The sequence below is a fragment of the Dromiciops gliroides genome, chromosome 4 (assembly GCF_019393635.1).
Source record: "Dromiciops gliroides isolate mDroGli1 chromosome 4, mDroGli1.pri, whole genome shotgun sequence".
In the NCBI taxonomy this organism is placed as follows: domain Eukaryota; kingdom Metazoa; phylum Chordata; class Mammalia; order Microbiotheria; family Microbiotheriidae; genus Dromiciops; species Dromiciops gliroides.
The window spans coordinates 117,342,613-117,357,973 of NC_057864.1; the positions used below are offsets into that span (position 1 = coordinate 117,342,613).

General features: G+C 36.6%; 1 protein-coding gene across 1 annotated transcript in view; it reads right to left on the reverse strand.

Moving 5' to 3' along the window:
• Positions 1 to 15,361, reverse strand: part of USH2A (usherin) — a 1,082,898-nt gene that overhangs the window by 614,510 nt on the left and 453,027 nt on the right. Inside the window, exon 30 of the mRNA XM_044004202.1 lies at positions 835 to 948. Within this exon, the coding sequence (XP_043860137.1) occupies positions 835 to 948 (114 nt within the window). The remainder of the gene's footprint in view (positions 1 to 834; positions 949 to 15,361) is intronic.

The window sequence follows — 15,361 nt, forward strand, 5'->3', positions numbered from 1 at the left end:
CATATGTCATCTCATTTGCAGAATTCTTTTCTTCCTAAGGCTTTGAAGTCTCCTAAACAATTTTATACACAGACAGTCCAAGAAATCAACAATTTTCATTCTTAAGAGGGAGATATTACATAACAATGCTTCAAATCATTTGAGAGCCTTTCCTTCTTGAAACAATGCATGCTGGTGGTTGAGCAAAGCTTTAACTACCAAGTTGTAAAATGCTTTCTCTTTTTTTTGCTGCCTACTTAATGTAAGCTTTTCAAAACCTTAATTTATGCCTACAATTTGTAAGTTCCAAGTACAACAAAAGTGAGACTTAAGAAAAGACGAAGGAACCTGAGCAGTGACTAATAAATGGCTCAATTGGCATTTGGAGGTTCCATCATACTGAAATAATTGTTGCCTGTGCTGGTGTTTAGCAGTTAAAAGAGACCATGGAAATCAACCGTTTGATTCTCAATTTCATACTGTACCATACAATCAATTCTCTTTAGTCAGACTGTCTCTAGATTTACTTCTGAGCCATAGTAAAATGAGGAAGCTTTCATTAATCTTTCAGATGCTTCATATTAATGACAAGGCTCTTGCATGAACAATGTAACAGCAATTAAAAAGCCCATTAATCTGCATTACAGCTATTAAAGATGCATGTCATTAAAGGGTATGGAGTTTGATTCATTTTCGCACCCCCCAAAAAAATGGAGCAATTATGGTCTGGCAATGCACTTTGTCATCAAATTAGGTTGGGGTTTTCCAGCAAATGGCTTTGCAGCATTTAGCTCTTCTCCTATTTTATTATTCATGACTGAAATGTGGAAGTCAAGACCTTTGAAATTACTTTACCTTCTTGTGGAGTGGAGATGTTCAATGCATGTGTGCTCTCAGTACAACCAGCCAAAGTACAGGCAGTTAGGGTTACTGCATAGTTTTTGAAGGGTAGCAAGCCTGTCAAGGTGCCTATAATATAAAAAGGAAAGCTTTATGTATGTACAGTAAGCAAATGTGCTCACAAATATTCAACAGAGAATGAGGGGGATATCCACTTCTTCCACCCATTTTCCTACCTGTATACTTGCTGACCAGGGAGTAGGATGGCTAATAAGGAAAAATTATGAGGTTGATGTGTTTCCACCTTATTTGTTAGATGGCTCTAAATTGAGAATGCCCTACTGCACCCATTAATATTTACAGTATTATACAGAGTACAGATATACAAAGAAATGTCTGTAAACATTACAGCTAAGTGAATATGAACTAACAAAAATAAATAATTAGTAAGCTAATCAAATATACCCATTTACATTTACATTTGGCTATTTTTAAAAAATACATAATTTTCTGCATTGATCAGAAATTGTAGCATATTGATGTTTAGGCTAAGACTCATGATAAGGTATGAGTTAAATCTCATTCAAGATAAGGGCACCACAATTCTTCTAGTCACCTAGTTTTACAACCTAGGTATAAGCATTGACTCTTCACTCAGCCCCCTTTACCCAACAAATCACCAAGTCCAATTAATTCTACCTCAACATCTCTTCTTAAAATATTGATATGCTGTTATTATTCCTTTAAAAATAATCCTAACAGTGCACTTCTTTTAGTGGAAAATATCATTATTTAAGGAGTCACATTTTGGGGTAATAAGTTGGGTGAAAAGCAAAAATAAGGTCACTCTTTTAGCCAGCTTGTGGGTGAGTCTTCCCATTACTTCTGCCACTATGGCAACTAGATGGATTTGTCATCCAAAAATTTAGTTTTAAGGCCTTACTCTACTGCTAAATATGTGAAAAAAATATGTGAGCAAGTCACTCAGCCTAAATCTATATACTAATTGACAAAATGAGGATAACATTAAAAACATATCTATCAGAATCTACTGCACAGGCTTAAAAAATGTCATACAGTAATTTATATCAAGGAATTTGTAACCATAAAATTCTACATAAATGTAAGCTTATTCTTATCATGAGAGGATTGTTGTTGTTCAGCTGCTTCATCCATGTCTGACTTTTTGTGACCCCATTTAGTGTTTTCTTGGCAAAGATACTAGACTGGTTTGACATTTCCTTCTCTAGCTCATTTTATAGATGAGGAAACTGAGGTAAACAGGGTTAAGTGACTTGCCCAGGGTCACACAGCTAGTAAATCTCTAAGGTCTGAGTTGAACTCAGGTCTGCCTAACTCCAGGGCTGGCACTCTATCCACTGCACTGCCTAGCTAACCATGAGGGTATAGGAGTTCAAATATGGAACTTTTAAACAAATATACAAGTTGTTGGGCAGTAGTGTGGTATACTGAATTGAACTCCTAGGAGGCCTGGGGTCCTACTCTAATTTAGTATCTGTCACTAGCTGTGTGCTATAGGAAAAAAAACTCTGAGACTTAGTTTCTTTGGAAAATATGAAGATTGGACTAGACAATCTCTAGGGCACCTTTCATATTTAACATCTTAACATACTAACGAACTGGTGCAAAACTATGACTTTAGGCAAAGTTTCTTAACATTTGATCTCCCCCTATTCTTTCTGGTACCATCTCTGGGGTGCCATCATCCAGCCAACTTCAGCATTTCACATGGGTGACATTTATTCACCAAATCATTCCTCCATTTCCTTAACATCCCTCTTTTAGCAAAATGTCAGAGGAAAGAAGCCTGGTAAAGCAATTTATTTTAAGGTGTAAAATGACTGATAGCAACCTCCAACACCTTCTGAAATTCATCTCTTTGCCTTACTTTTCCCTCATCCATTTTTCCTGATCCTGTCTTTTGCATTTTTATTCCTCTATTATCTTCCCCATTCTCCAATCAGACAATCCCTTTCTGGTCTTAATTGTCTCTTTAGCAATTTTGAAACCCATGGTTAACTATTTTAATGAGCCCTGATTCAATGTAAAACTCACTGCCCCCTGACCTTCTTCAATGCCTACCTTGGTAATCCTCTACTGCTACCTGTAACTCCCAACATCTGCTCTCTCTATATTCACTCTCTGCTGTCAAAGAATGTTGAAGAAAGCCACCAAACTATATTGAGTCCATTCATTTTCTCTAACCTCAAATTCATTGCTGCCTGGTAATACTTTCATTCAGCTCTTGCTGTTTCTATTATCCTTCCCCACCAGAGCATCACTCCAAACACTTTATACATGTATTTATGCTCTTAACCTATCCTCCCTTATTCCCAAAATATCTTCCTTCTTCCTATTTTAGTAAGAACAATAACTATGTTGAGTCATTTGGTCACACCCAGCTTAGCATACATACCACGCCACACTCTCAAGCAGTTACTTATGTTATGCCTCATAATTATTTCATGGGTTTTGTTACTAACAATATCTCTGCATAATGCTTTGTTTTCCTTTATTGTGATTTGTTCAGTTCTCTAAGAAATATGCTCAGGTCTTCAATATCTTAAAAGGAAAAAAAAAAACCTTTCCCTCAACCCTTTTACTCACCAAGGCTATTAATTTCTCTTCTCTTCTTTTGATACCAAACTTTTCAAAAGCATAGCCAACATGCACTACCTCTACTTCCCCAATATTGAATCAGTCTTTAAGGCTTTGTAATCTGGTTTCTGGAGAGCTACTGTGAGGGAATGAATACATAACTCATTTCAGAATCAGGAAGACCAGTTCAAATGCCACTTCTAACACTTACGAGCTGTGTGAAACCAAGTACGTCACATAACCTTTAAGTGTACTGGAAAACTAAAACATGACTTCTATCTCCCCTACATTTGTTGTTGCTCAGTCATTCAGTGCAGTGTTAGAAGATCTTTACTATGACCTTCATACAATGATGTGGTAGACCTATGAATTGGTCTGGTCATTCTAGAAAGCAATTTGGAATTATGTTTCAAAAATCAGTAAAACACACATAACCTTTGGTTCAACGATATCTCTACCAGGCTTATACCCCATAGGAATCAAAGAAATAGAAATATGTGTTTGTGTGTATATACATGTACATATAAATATGTACATGCATATTTATAGCAGGTTTCTTGTAGTAGCCAAAAAATTGGAAACTTAGTTGGTACCTACTTGTAATAGCTAGCATTCAGATGGCACCTTAAGGTTCCCAAAGCAGTATTTATATATATTCATGTATGTGTATGAGTCATACATATATGTACAGAGGTATGTACATATATACATATGTGTATATGTGCATTTATGTGTATATGCACACATACAGACATATATAACCTCATTTGATCCTCATAACCACCCTGTGAGAGGTGCTACTATAATTCCCATTTTACAGATGAAGAAACTGAGGCTAAGCTAGTGAGTTTGTGAGACAGGATTCCAACTTATGTTTTCTTAATTCCAAGTTTTACACACTATCCATTGTTCTACCTACTTTTATCACTACCTATTGGGTACTAGCTATAGATATTTATTTATATGGTATACTATTTTAATGGAATTAATTTGTCATAAAAATGATGAAATGGACAATTTTAGAGGAAAATAAGGAGACCTTTGTGACCTGATGCAGAATGTGGTAAGCAAAACTAAGCACAATTTACACAATGATAACATTATGAAAAAACTTGAAAAGGCCTTAGAATTCTGATAATACAATGAAAAATGATGACTGCAGAGAACTAAACATGAAATGTGCTGCCTACCTAACAGGGAGATAATGGCCTTCAAATATAGAACAAGAGATACATTTTCAGAATTGTTCAATTTTGCAATTTTTTTTGCTGGACTATAAATATTTGTTATATTAATGAACCATCTAATTGGCAGCAGAAACACTTGGGGGGGATAACAAAAAATTCTAAAGTATATACATATATGTATACTTTAAAAAAGAAATCACAAGTCTATTTTTTAAAATTATGACTTCTGTCTCCCCTTTCCCACTTTTATTGTTCTTCAGTCATTCAGTCATATGCAACCATAGCACATAGTGTCCATGGGGTTTTCTTGGAAAAGGTCCTGGAATGGTTAGCCATTTCCTTTTCCAGTGTATCAAGGCAAATGGAGGTTAAGTGATTTGCCCATGGTTGCAAAGTGAGTAAGTTTCTGAGGTAAGATTTGAACTCAGGTCTTCTTGATTCTAGGTCCAGTGCTTTATACACTGAGCCACCTAGCTGCCTCCTCTTCCCCACTACCATGTTATCAAAAGCATCTCCTAGATCACCAATGACTTCTAACTACTAAAGTTCATGATCTTTTCTCAGTCTTCATATTTTTTTTACTTCTGTAATACTGATTCTGAAAAATCTCTTTTACATTCAAGACATTTTTCAATTGATTTTCATAGCATGGCCTTTACCAAGTTCTTATCTCTCTGACTCTTCCTTATCTTTGTCCATTTTCTGTTTCCTCTTCCAAGCCCTTAAATAACTATGTTCCTCAAGGTTTTGCCCATAACCTTTTCTTCTTATTTCTTCTTCAACAATGTCACTACTCCAATTATTTTTATTTCACTTCCTTGGAAATGATTCATAAATTTATATTATCCAGGGCCCCTTTACTGAGCTCCAGGCTTGTATTTCCAACTACTTACTAGACAACTCCATGTAAATAATTTTAAAATTCACATACTATATCTATAAATGAAAATGGTGTTTGGCCTCCTTTCCTCTAAAGACAAGTTCTTACTGCTACTTTCCTATTTTTTTTTTTGCAGGGCAATGAGAGTTAAGTGACTTGCCCAGGGTCACACAGCTGGTAAGTATCAAGTGTCTGAGGCCGGATTTGAACTCAGGTCCGCCTGAATCCAGGAACGGGTGCTTTATCCATTGTACCACCTAGCTGCCCCTATTTCCCTATTTCTATTCAGACCACCACGATTCATCCATTTACCTAGGCTGGAAATCCCAAAGTCATCCTTTATTCCACTTTTGCCTTTGCCTCCACATCCCACCAGTCATCATGTCCAAGTGACTATCTCTGAAATTTTTCTGTCCCCTAAAAGTTCTTTGATCGTCTTATTACTGACAAACTAATTGAAATCCAGATTGTTTTTCCTATTGCAGCATAGTCTCCAATCTACCCTTGCTTTAATGCCTTTTACACAGAGCAAACAGATAAAGCTTCATAGAATTACAGCATCTCAGAGTTGGAAGGTCATCTAGTTCAACCTATACACAAAAGGAATAACATGCCACTGCAACACACCCAACAAACAGATATATTTGAGTTCTATTTATTTTCCCAAAACACACTTGTGCCAATATTTTGTTCAACAATTCTCTCTCTCTGTCACTCTTGCTCGCTCGTTCTCTCTCTTCCTCCCTCAGACACAACACACACACACACACACACACACACACACAAACACTTATAAAATAAATTTTGAAGGCCTTAGAATGACATTAAGATTATATTCAGATTAGATCCCCCTTATATTTTGAGCTCTTCAAAGGCAGGTATAATCTTTTGCCTTTCTTAGTACAGTGCCTGGCATATAGTAAGTACTTAATAAATGTTTTGCTTGACTGACTGTACAACATTGTCTCTAACATAATCTTTCCAATCTTACCTCTCATTACTCTCCCTATTTTCCAAAAATATAAGATACTATCTGCCATTCCAATATGCCTAGTGATTTCTGTCTTAGTATTTTCAAAGTTGGTACATAAAGAGGTAATATTCAAGTCAAAGGAAGGAATGCCCAATGGGGGAATTGTGGATGTAGAACAGGGAGGTAAGAGCAGGATATTCTGGGGAAAGGGAGCTTTCTAAAAAAACACTAAAACCATACCAAATAGATAACAGCCTACTGCATTCATGCATAAAACTGCCTACAGGTACCATGGCATAGCATCCTAATGAATAAAAAGATTTAATTAATCTCTCTAAGGTCTTTATTATCAAGGAGTTAATAGGGCAATGGGGAGAATAAAGTTTGTGACCTTATAGTAGCATAGATAAAATAAGCTATAATATCAGTTTAGTCTTTCATTCATTCAACAAATAGTTATTATTGACTCTGCAGAAGGCACTATCTTTTACAGATACATGTGTTGACTCCTATATAGGAATATTTTATGGAAAATGAAACCATATGCATACACCTATATGCCTATGCTTTGAATTCTTTGGAGTCAAAGAACTATATAAATCTAAAACAGTATTATTCTCATTGAAAAAATAATAAAAATCTGTTCCAGAACATTACTTAGCATTTTTACAGGCAAGTCTTTGGAAAGATTACAGACAATATCTTATTATGAAATAATTCCCTCCCAAACCATGACTAAGGCTTATTGTTGAAATAAAGGGTAAGTCAGTCTACAAGGCAAAAGGTATGAGGTGTAATACTTAGGAAGAGCTGTGCCAAGTCAGATCTAAACATTCCAGTCACCAAATGACCTTGGGCATATGGCTTAACCTTTCTTCCTGCTGTGACAAAAATCACATTTGTTGCATGTGTAAATCAAGGATTTCAGTCTCTGGTGCTTTTCCCCATTTAAACCTTGAGGCCTTTAAGAAAAAAGGCAGACATTGCTCTCGGAGTCCTTTTTTCACCCTGATGTTTTGTGCATTGCTGGAGAAATTTACCAAGCAGCATTTCATCGGAAAATACTGAGCTTCTGAAAGATGCTAGAGTGAAACTAGACCATCTTTCAAGTCATTTATCAAAGTGTTCACATTTCCCATTTCAAGGCAGGTGAAACAATAATAAATACTGGGAAAGGAGAGCTGAAAAAAAATGAGGAGGGGGCAAGAATGCAGATGTGTGGGTTCTTGCCAGCTTTTAATACCACATAGAGGGCTTTGGACAGTTGGTAAATCACACTTTTTAAAATGTGATGTATATTTGGAGGCTGAGGTGGCATTTCCTTCATATTTCCAGGGAAGGCCTTGTAATATTCTGCCTTCAGATTCTGTCAAATCAGAAGAATGGTACTGGAAAAAGAAATGACAAGATTGGTGAGGGGTAGCAGGATGCTTTAGAGAAGACTTCTGGGTTTTAAAATGTTGCTTCTACGTCACCATTTAGGGAAAGAGTGAAGAAAAAGAGGGAACTACTCAGAGCATATGTTTTTGAGGCAGAAGGGGACAGCATAGCATAGTGGAGAGGATATAAAATTTGCAAAGAAAAGATCTGGTTTGGAACCCTGGCTGGGACTTCCTGTGTAATCTTGTCCTCAATTTCCTCATCTATAAAATATGAAGGGGGTTGGACCAAATGATCTTTACTTCCAACTCAGATTGTGTGATGTCTTTGGAAATCTCAGTACACAGGGAAGATTCTGCCAAGGAAGAAAGTAGCTTGAGATTCACCTAAGTGACCTTGAGAACGTGATAATCTCTTTTTCCTAGTTTACCTACAGCATTAAGAGATCACCAAGTTTAACTGAAGCAGATATTTATGAAAAGGACTGATATCCTCAAAGGAAATAGACAAGATTCTCCATGAGTGCATAGAGCCTTTTTGGAGATGCCACTAGGGACCATTTAATGCACGAAACTAGTAATTTACCTAATGGCACCTTTTAAAGTGTCTAATTCACACTTAAATATTTTATATCCAGTAGAATAGTTTCACTATGATACTATATCATCATCAGAAATCATTTATCACTATCTTCTCATCTGCGACTCCAGGCAAGGTACTGTAAAAAGCCCTGCTCCAAGGGGGCTTCCAATCTAAGACAAAGTTGACTCAGAAAGACCCACAGGTCATGATCATGTATGTTCTCTTTCCTCAAGGTCAAGTTCAGATGAAGCTTTCCTTGATTTCCATAGCCAAAAGTGATTTCTCCATCCTCATAATTCTTAGAATACTTTGTTTAGATTCTTCCTTTTTTCCTTATCCCCTTGACTTTGTATCATGTTTGTTTTTGTGCCTGTCTCATCCTCTATATTATATTTAAGGTCCTTGAGCCCAGAGACCCTCTTTTTATCTTGGGATTCTCAAAGCCTAACAGTGCCTTTCACACAGTAGAAAATGAATGTTTATCAAATTGAACTGGATTGAAACAAATGTTAGACACAAATATAGAAACGATTACATGAGACAGGTTAACCATGAAGAAATTCTTAAGAGATCTTTTGAATATTTGTATAGGTCCCTGAGATTACAGATTTCTCATTTTAGAAATTTTCAAAAAGAGATATCTCTTTTTTTAACCATTTAAGGATGGCCATTCCTGAAAACAGAGAGGAAAATCAAGTGACCTCTAGAGTTTCCTTTTGGCCAGAAGAATCTATGAAAAGAAAACAGGGTCAGCAACTATATTAGGAAATCTGTCTATCTATTCTGATAATGGAAGAGGGTGATTTGGAAGAACATTGCATAAATGTAGAGTAAGCATTATTGATATTTTAAAAGTGTTAGTGTCCCATGTAGCAAACACAGGAGTGTTGGCATATGTATTAAAATTGCTGGCACCAGCAGGTTCAGAAATCTCTGTGCTAAGCGCTAATGCACTTTGAGAAAATCTGACATGCCACACCAAGGGAGTTTGAAGAGAGGTAAACACATTCTTTTTTAATTGCAACCCCAGACCACTGAGTGGGTGAAGAAGCCCAATAAAAGGGTCACTGAATGACTGTCTATCTATCAATCCCCTCCCCACTCCCTCACACACACATACACTAGGATTTGTGCACTTTAGAAAAGGACTCAAATTCCAGGCATCAGATCCCTATGGTATGTAATAAGTTTCAGATTCTACCTCTTGGCAGGGAGGAAGGAGAGGGAGTAGAGTACTAAAATCTTATCCTCAAACTACAGAGACACACATGTTTCTATTTTATTATTGTGTTAACTTGAAAAGAAATCTGAAGGACTAGACAATACCATTTGTGTAGACAGATAAGGAGATTTACTCTCACTGGTGGCTATCGTAGCTTCTCAGCAATAACTGTACTATTAAGAAAATGCCAGAGGAAGAAATATATGAAAGAATGGATAGAAGGATGGATGGATGGATGGATGGATGGATGGATGGATGGATGGATGGATGGATGGATGGATGAGTGGATGGATTCATGGAAGGATACATGGATTTCCACACATACTATAACTAGAAGTACTGTAACTAGATATTTCAAGGCTCTCAGATAATTCTTCCAGACCTTCTTGTGGATCCATAATATAGCTCTGCAATCTTATTCTAGGTCTCAATATAAGGTTTTGAGAATGCATGCTATTTTACAATATTCTGCCTTTTCTTTTTTTCTTTGCTTTTGCTTTCTTTAAAAGGTGGGAAATCTGGCTGCCTCCTAAACTTTGAGTTTATTCCTAGCTTCACAACAAATCAAGTTCACAGACATTTATTAAATACCTATTATGGCCAATCACTCTGCAAAGGACTGGAAAAAATTGATAAGACCCATTTGATATGCAAGAAGCTCATCACTGCCATTAGGTAAGAATAAAACTCTGCCAGGTACATGCCATTGTACTATGTGAATTTATAAATTTCAGAGGAGAAAGGGTTCCTGCCAGGGAAAGGAGAGCTATAAGATAAAGGGTGGTAAGATCTTTGAGGGTCAAGGATCATATGTCTTCTCCCCCTTCACCCTATCACATCAGCTAATGTTGTATTCTGTGTAGACTGGGAACCAAATACACATTGGCGAATGACTAATGGACATTTTTTTTTAATATCCTCTTAGGTCCTCTTGGATAGATCCCTAACTGTAAAGGTATATTCCCCTCCTAGGGAAAGAAAGAAGTAATAGGCAAAGACATGGTTTCTGATAGATTATCTCCAACACTTTTCTCCCTTTGCCTCTAACCTCAAATTTCAAAGGAGCAAAAGGGAAAATATTAATAATTGGAGGCAACCTAACCACCCAAGAGAAAATCACTGCTGAATTGACACCAGCTGTGCAAGCCTTTGAGACTCTAATAGTACTATGTTTGCTGAAAGCAATAAAACTGCAGAGAATGAGTCTGCTTTGATACTGAAATTTTACTATTAACTCCTGTGACTAAATGTAGACAGACAAAAACAGGGAGAGCATCTCGGAGCAAAATGGCTTCCTTTTAAAACCCAAACTCATTTTGGACCAGGCAAAAATACAGTTTTTATTTACACACTTCAGCAAACTATCCTTTTTTTCCCCTCCTCAGCTGCCAACCTAGGTGTTTGGCCAGCATCCACTGTAATCTGTTCTCCTTCATTATGTTAATCTGTGGGCGGAAAGATTTCTGTCATCTTCGAATCGCTTGTACAGCAATGGTAAACACCTTGGCCTGTCTGTAATTGGACAGGTGTCTGCATTGATGTCACCCAGCTTTTAATTCAATTAAAGAACTGGCTGCTCTGCTCTCATTACCCACTCATTTCCGCTGCACTTTTAGTCTGGCAGTGAAATTTGCACATAGCAATTGCCTACCCCAGAGTCCAATGTCAGCAGTCCCATAACAAAGATCATCCTTGATGTTCATGCATTATTTTTAAGGGACTCAAACAAACAATCCAATAATGTTTCAAATTCTTGTATAGTACCTGAGGGCAGTGGATGATGGCAGACAATTTATTATCTTTTTAAAAACATACATATTTTTTTTTAAATTCCACTTAAAATGCTACATCATTTGATCAGGGTATTTTTCCTACTGGCCAATAATTAGAACCAGGAAGAATAAACAGAGAGGCTGTTTCCATCTTCTGATCCCCAGGGCTTTCCTCCATCTCCAGAGAAGTCATCAGAGTACAATGCTCTTATTTATTTCCTGGCACTTCATATTTGGATCAAGAAAGTGAGGGTGGGCAAGAGCAAGGCATTTAATAAGAATGCCATCTGGTAAGGGACACAGCAGAGGCAGGGCAGCTACTGCTACCTGGAAGCAGAATGAGAGAACCCACCATTGTCAAAGAATGAACCTCGTACAAACCAGCCTGTGAAGAGGTAGTGTCTCCTAGCTCAGGATTCTGCTGCAGTGCAGTGGAATTCTTCCGGTTTTGAAATGTACATCAAAGAATAAGTTACCAGCCTGCAAACCTTCCTACCTGGTGGATGGATTACAGACAGTAAATCAATCCAACACACTGCACTTTCTGCTCACTTAAAGGAACCTCTGCAAATAAATTAAAGTTCTAACACAGACATTTTGACACAGTGACCCCATGAAACTGAATAATGACGTTTGTTAAATATGGATGAAAATTTAACAGTCTAACAGTGATCTGGAAAGGCACCTATAATGTTTCTATTCTTTTCACAAAATAGCCCACCATGCTGTTGTTTCTTTTCTTTTCTCTTGAGACAGGGTCTCCCTATCTTGTCCAGACTAGAAATAAGGCAGTTTCTTACAGGCATGATCTCCTTGCTGACCAGTAGGGAAGTCCTGACCTGTTCCTTTTCCACCCTGGGTCACCAAAGTTTAGGCAACCTGGCAGCCTTCTGCATCAGGGACTCACCTTATAGGTGCAGGACTTAGTGCTAACACCTGATGGGCTTTAGATTTTAGCTGTCAACTTGAAAAACATGAAACTAAGTCTTTAGATAACATTAAAACATAGGGATGTGGGAGAAACACCAGATGTGGAGACAAGTTTGAATTCTGGTTCTGATACATAGTACTTGCATGACCTTGGATAGATCCTGAGAACCTTAGGATGAGGGAAGAAATGTGGTAAAATAGAAAAGGCACGGGTTCTTGAGTCAGAAGACCTGTATTCAAATCCTACCTTTAACAATTCCTATCTGCCTTCAGTTAAGTAACTAAATTTCCCTGAGGCTCAGTTTCCTCATCTATAAAATGAGGGATAGGGGCAGCTAGGTGGCGCAGTGGATAAAGCACCCGCCCTGGAGTCAGGAGTACCTGAGTTGAAATCCGGCCTCAGACACTTGACACTTAGCAGCTGTGTGACCCTGGGCAAGTTACTTAACCCCAATTGCCTCACTTAATAAAAAAAAAAAAACATTAAAATGAGGGATTACATGACCTCTGAAGTGCTTTCTATCTCTAAAATCTATGATGCTATGATTCTCACTGGTAAAATGAGAAGAATGGGCCATATAACTTCTGAAGGATCCTCAAGCTCAAAATAAATCAATAAATGTTTATTAAGCACCTACTATGTGCTAGGCACTGTGTGATGCACTTGATCTATGATCCTGTAGAAAAAACAGATCCCCCCAAAAGTTGCTATTTCTCAGATTTACTTTGAGATTTAGGTTACAAAGCTAAACACTTGCTCAATTGTGTATAAGCATAGATTGAGGATAACATTTAAAAGGGAGGGATTCTAAACCCAATTTCACATTTGACTAGTGAATACAATGTAGATTTTTCTTTATGTGAGAACTTTGAATTCCTAAGTAAGTTATGTGTTCATCATTCTAATGCTGCTTTGGTAGAAGTTTGGAACCACACCATTATGAAAAATTGCCGGATGGAGAGATAGAGGCTGAGTTTTCCCACCCAGAAAGCATGCTCGACTTTGCAGAGCAATTGCAGGTCTGACCTGGGCTAGTTTTCCATGTTGTTAATTATTTTGTATGATCATGCATTAACTACTATCTTTAATGAATATTTTCACCATTTCTTTGACTATGACTTCTTATAATTCAGTTTTATCTATGGTCCATAATCATTTACTCTCAAATATCTATGGCTAGGGAGGCATGAAGTAGCACAAATAATTGAATCTGATGATGATGTCCAAACCTTTATAAACAGTGCTCTCTACTTCCATCACCACTAAACATTTTAAATATATTGCTAAAATTACCATTACATTTACTGATTGGAATTTCCTTCCAACTTTCAGTGAAAGTGCTAATGAAGAGGGGAATGCCCAAGAGAAAAAGGACAGAATCAGAAAAGAGAAGCAAAAAGGTGCCCCATAATCCACAAGCTGGACACTAGCTCTTCAATAATATTCATTCTATTTTTAATGACTACATATAAAATTTAAATGCTTTTGAACTATAAGTTCCTTGAGGGCAGAAATGGTGTTATCAATCACTGTATCCTCCATGGAATCTATTATAGTACCTGTAGTAGGTTAGACATTTTATAAATATCTTTTGAATGAATGTTATTAAAATGAAAAACAATCACCCTTACATCATTTTTCTTTGGTCCAAATAGTTCAAATAAAGGGGTAAAATGAGTGGAATGTAACAAAAATAAACTTCAAAATAATTTTCTAAGTGCTTCAATTTAGCATTAAAAAGTGACTTTCTGAAAGAAAACCCATGAGCTAGCTGCCCCTATGTTCTTGAGAGTGTAGGGCTGAGGAAGTAAATGAGGAAGTGCCTTTGCATATTATATCCCTTTTCTGAACTTTATGCATGAAAAATTTCCAATAATTTATAGCACTGACTGCAAAATTGGACTTTTCTTTGATTTCACATTTTATACGTAAGCTTTGATTTGGTTCCAAATATAAATATAAAATGCTTTTTAAAATTCATTTTTATGCAATAAGAAGTGGACATGCTGGAAAATCTTTTGGCAAATATTTCTTTTTCTTCACTAAGAGTGAGATAGATTACTTGAAAAGACTGTATCCAATATTATTTTGATGGCACTGAAGTTTTATCAATAAATATATGTTATTGTTGTAATTAACTAAAATCAATAGATTGCAAATGGTGACCACCATGTTTTTAAACCATTGTATAGTAAGTTTGCAAAAGTATTAGTTCTAACTTTTTGTAGTGCTCATTCAAATTGAATAAAATAAAATGCATGACCTATAGAAGATGCTATCTAAAGATTACATAATGCATAGAGAGCAGAACACACATTATGTATTCAGGAGAGTTGGGATAAAGCTATTAACTCATCAACACTGCATTACCTAATGAAATTCTTTTACATTATCTAAGCCGGAGCATTACATCATTTCTATTTTTACTGTTTATGTCATAAGCCATATTTATGTTCTATAAAAATGTTTCAGACCAATTCTTTCCCAGATATATAGTTAGAAATAGTTTATAATAAAAGACAAATATATAAAAACTAATATATGATATACTGTAAAAACTGACGAAATTCTCTCAAAGGTTCTGCTGTGTTTAACCTTAATCTTTTAATGTGATACTTAACTGTTTCATATACATCTGACTGTTATCAAGCTAAAGTGATTTTTGAATTTTCTTCAGAAAATTTTATACCTTGGAAAGGTTTCACATTCACTATATTTTGTTGGTGAAGAAGTAGGAGACAAAGAATTACATTAGAACGGTAAAGAGTACAATGTTGTGTTGTAGGAGAAGGAACAAGTCTATTCCCCTCTTTGGGCCTCAGCTTTTTCCCAACACTAATGGTCTGTGATTCTCTGACTCTAACATGTGAGTTGAATGGCATGAAAGGGAAGATATAAATCTTTTGGGGGGGCAGGGGGGTAGTGAGGCAATTGGGGTTAATTGACTTGCCCAGGGTCACATGGCTAGTAAGTGTCAAGTGTCTGAGGCTGGATCT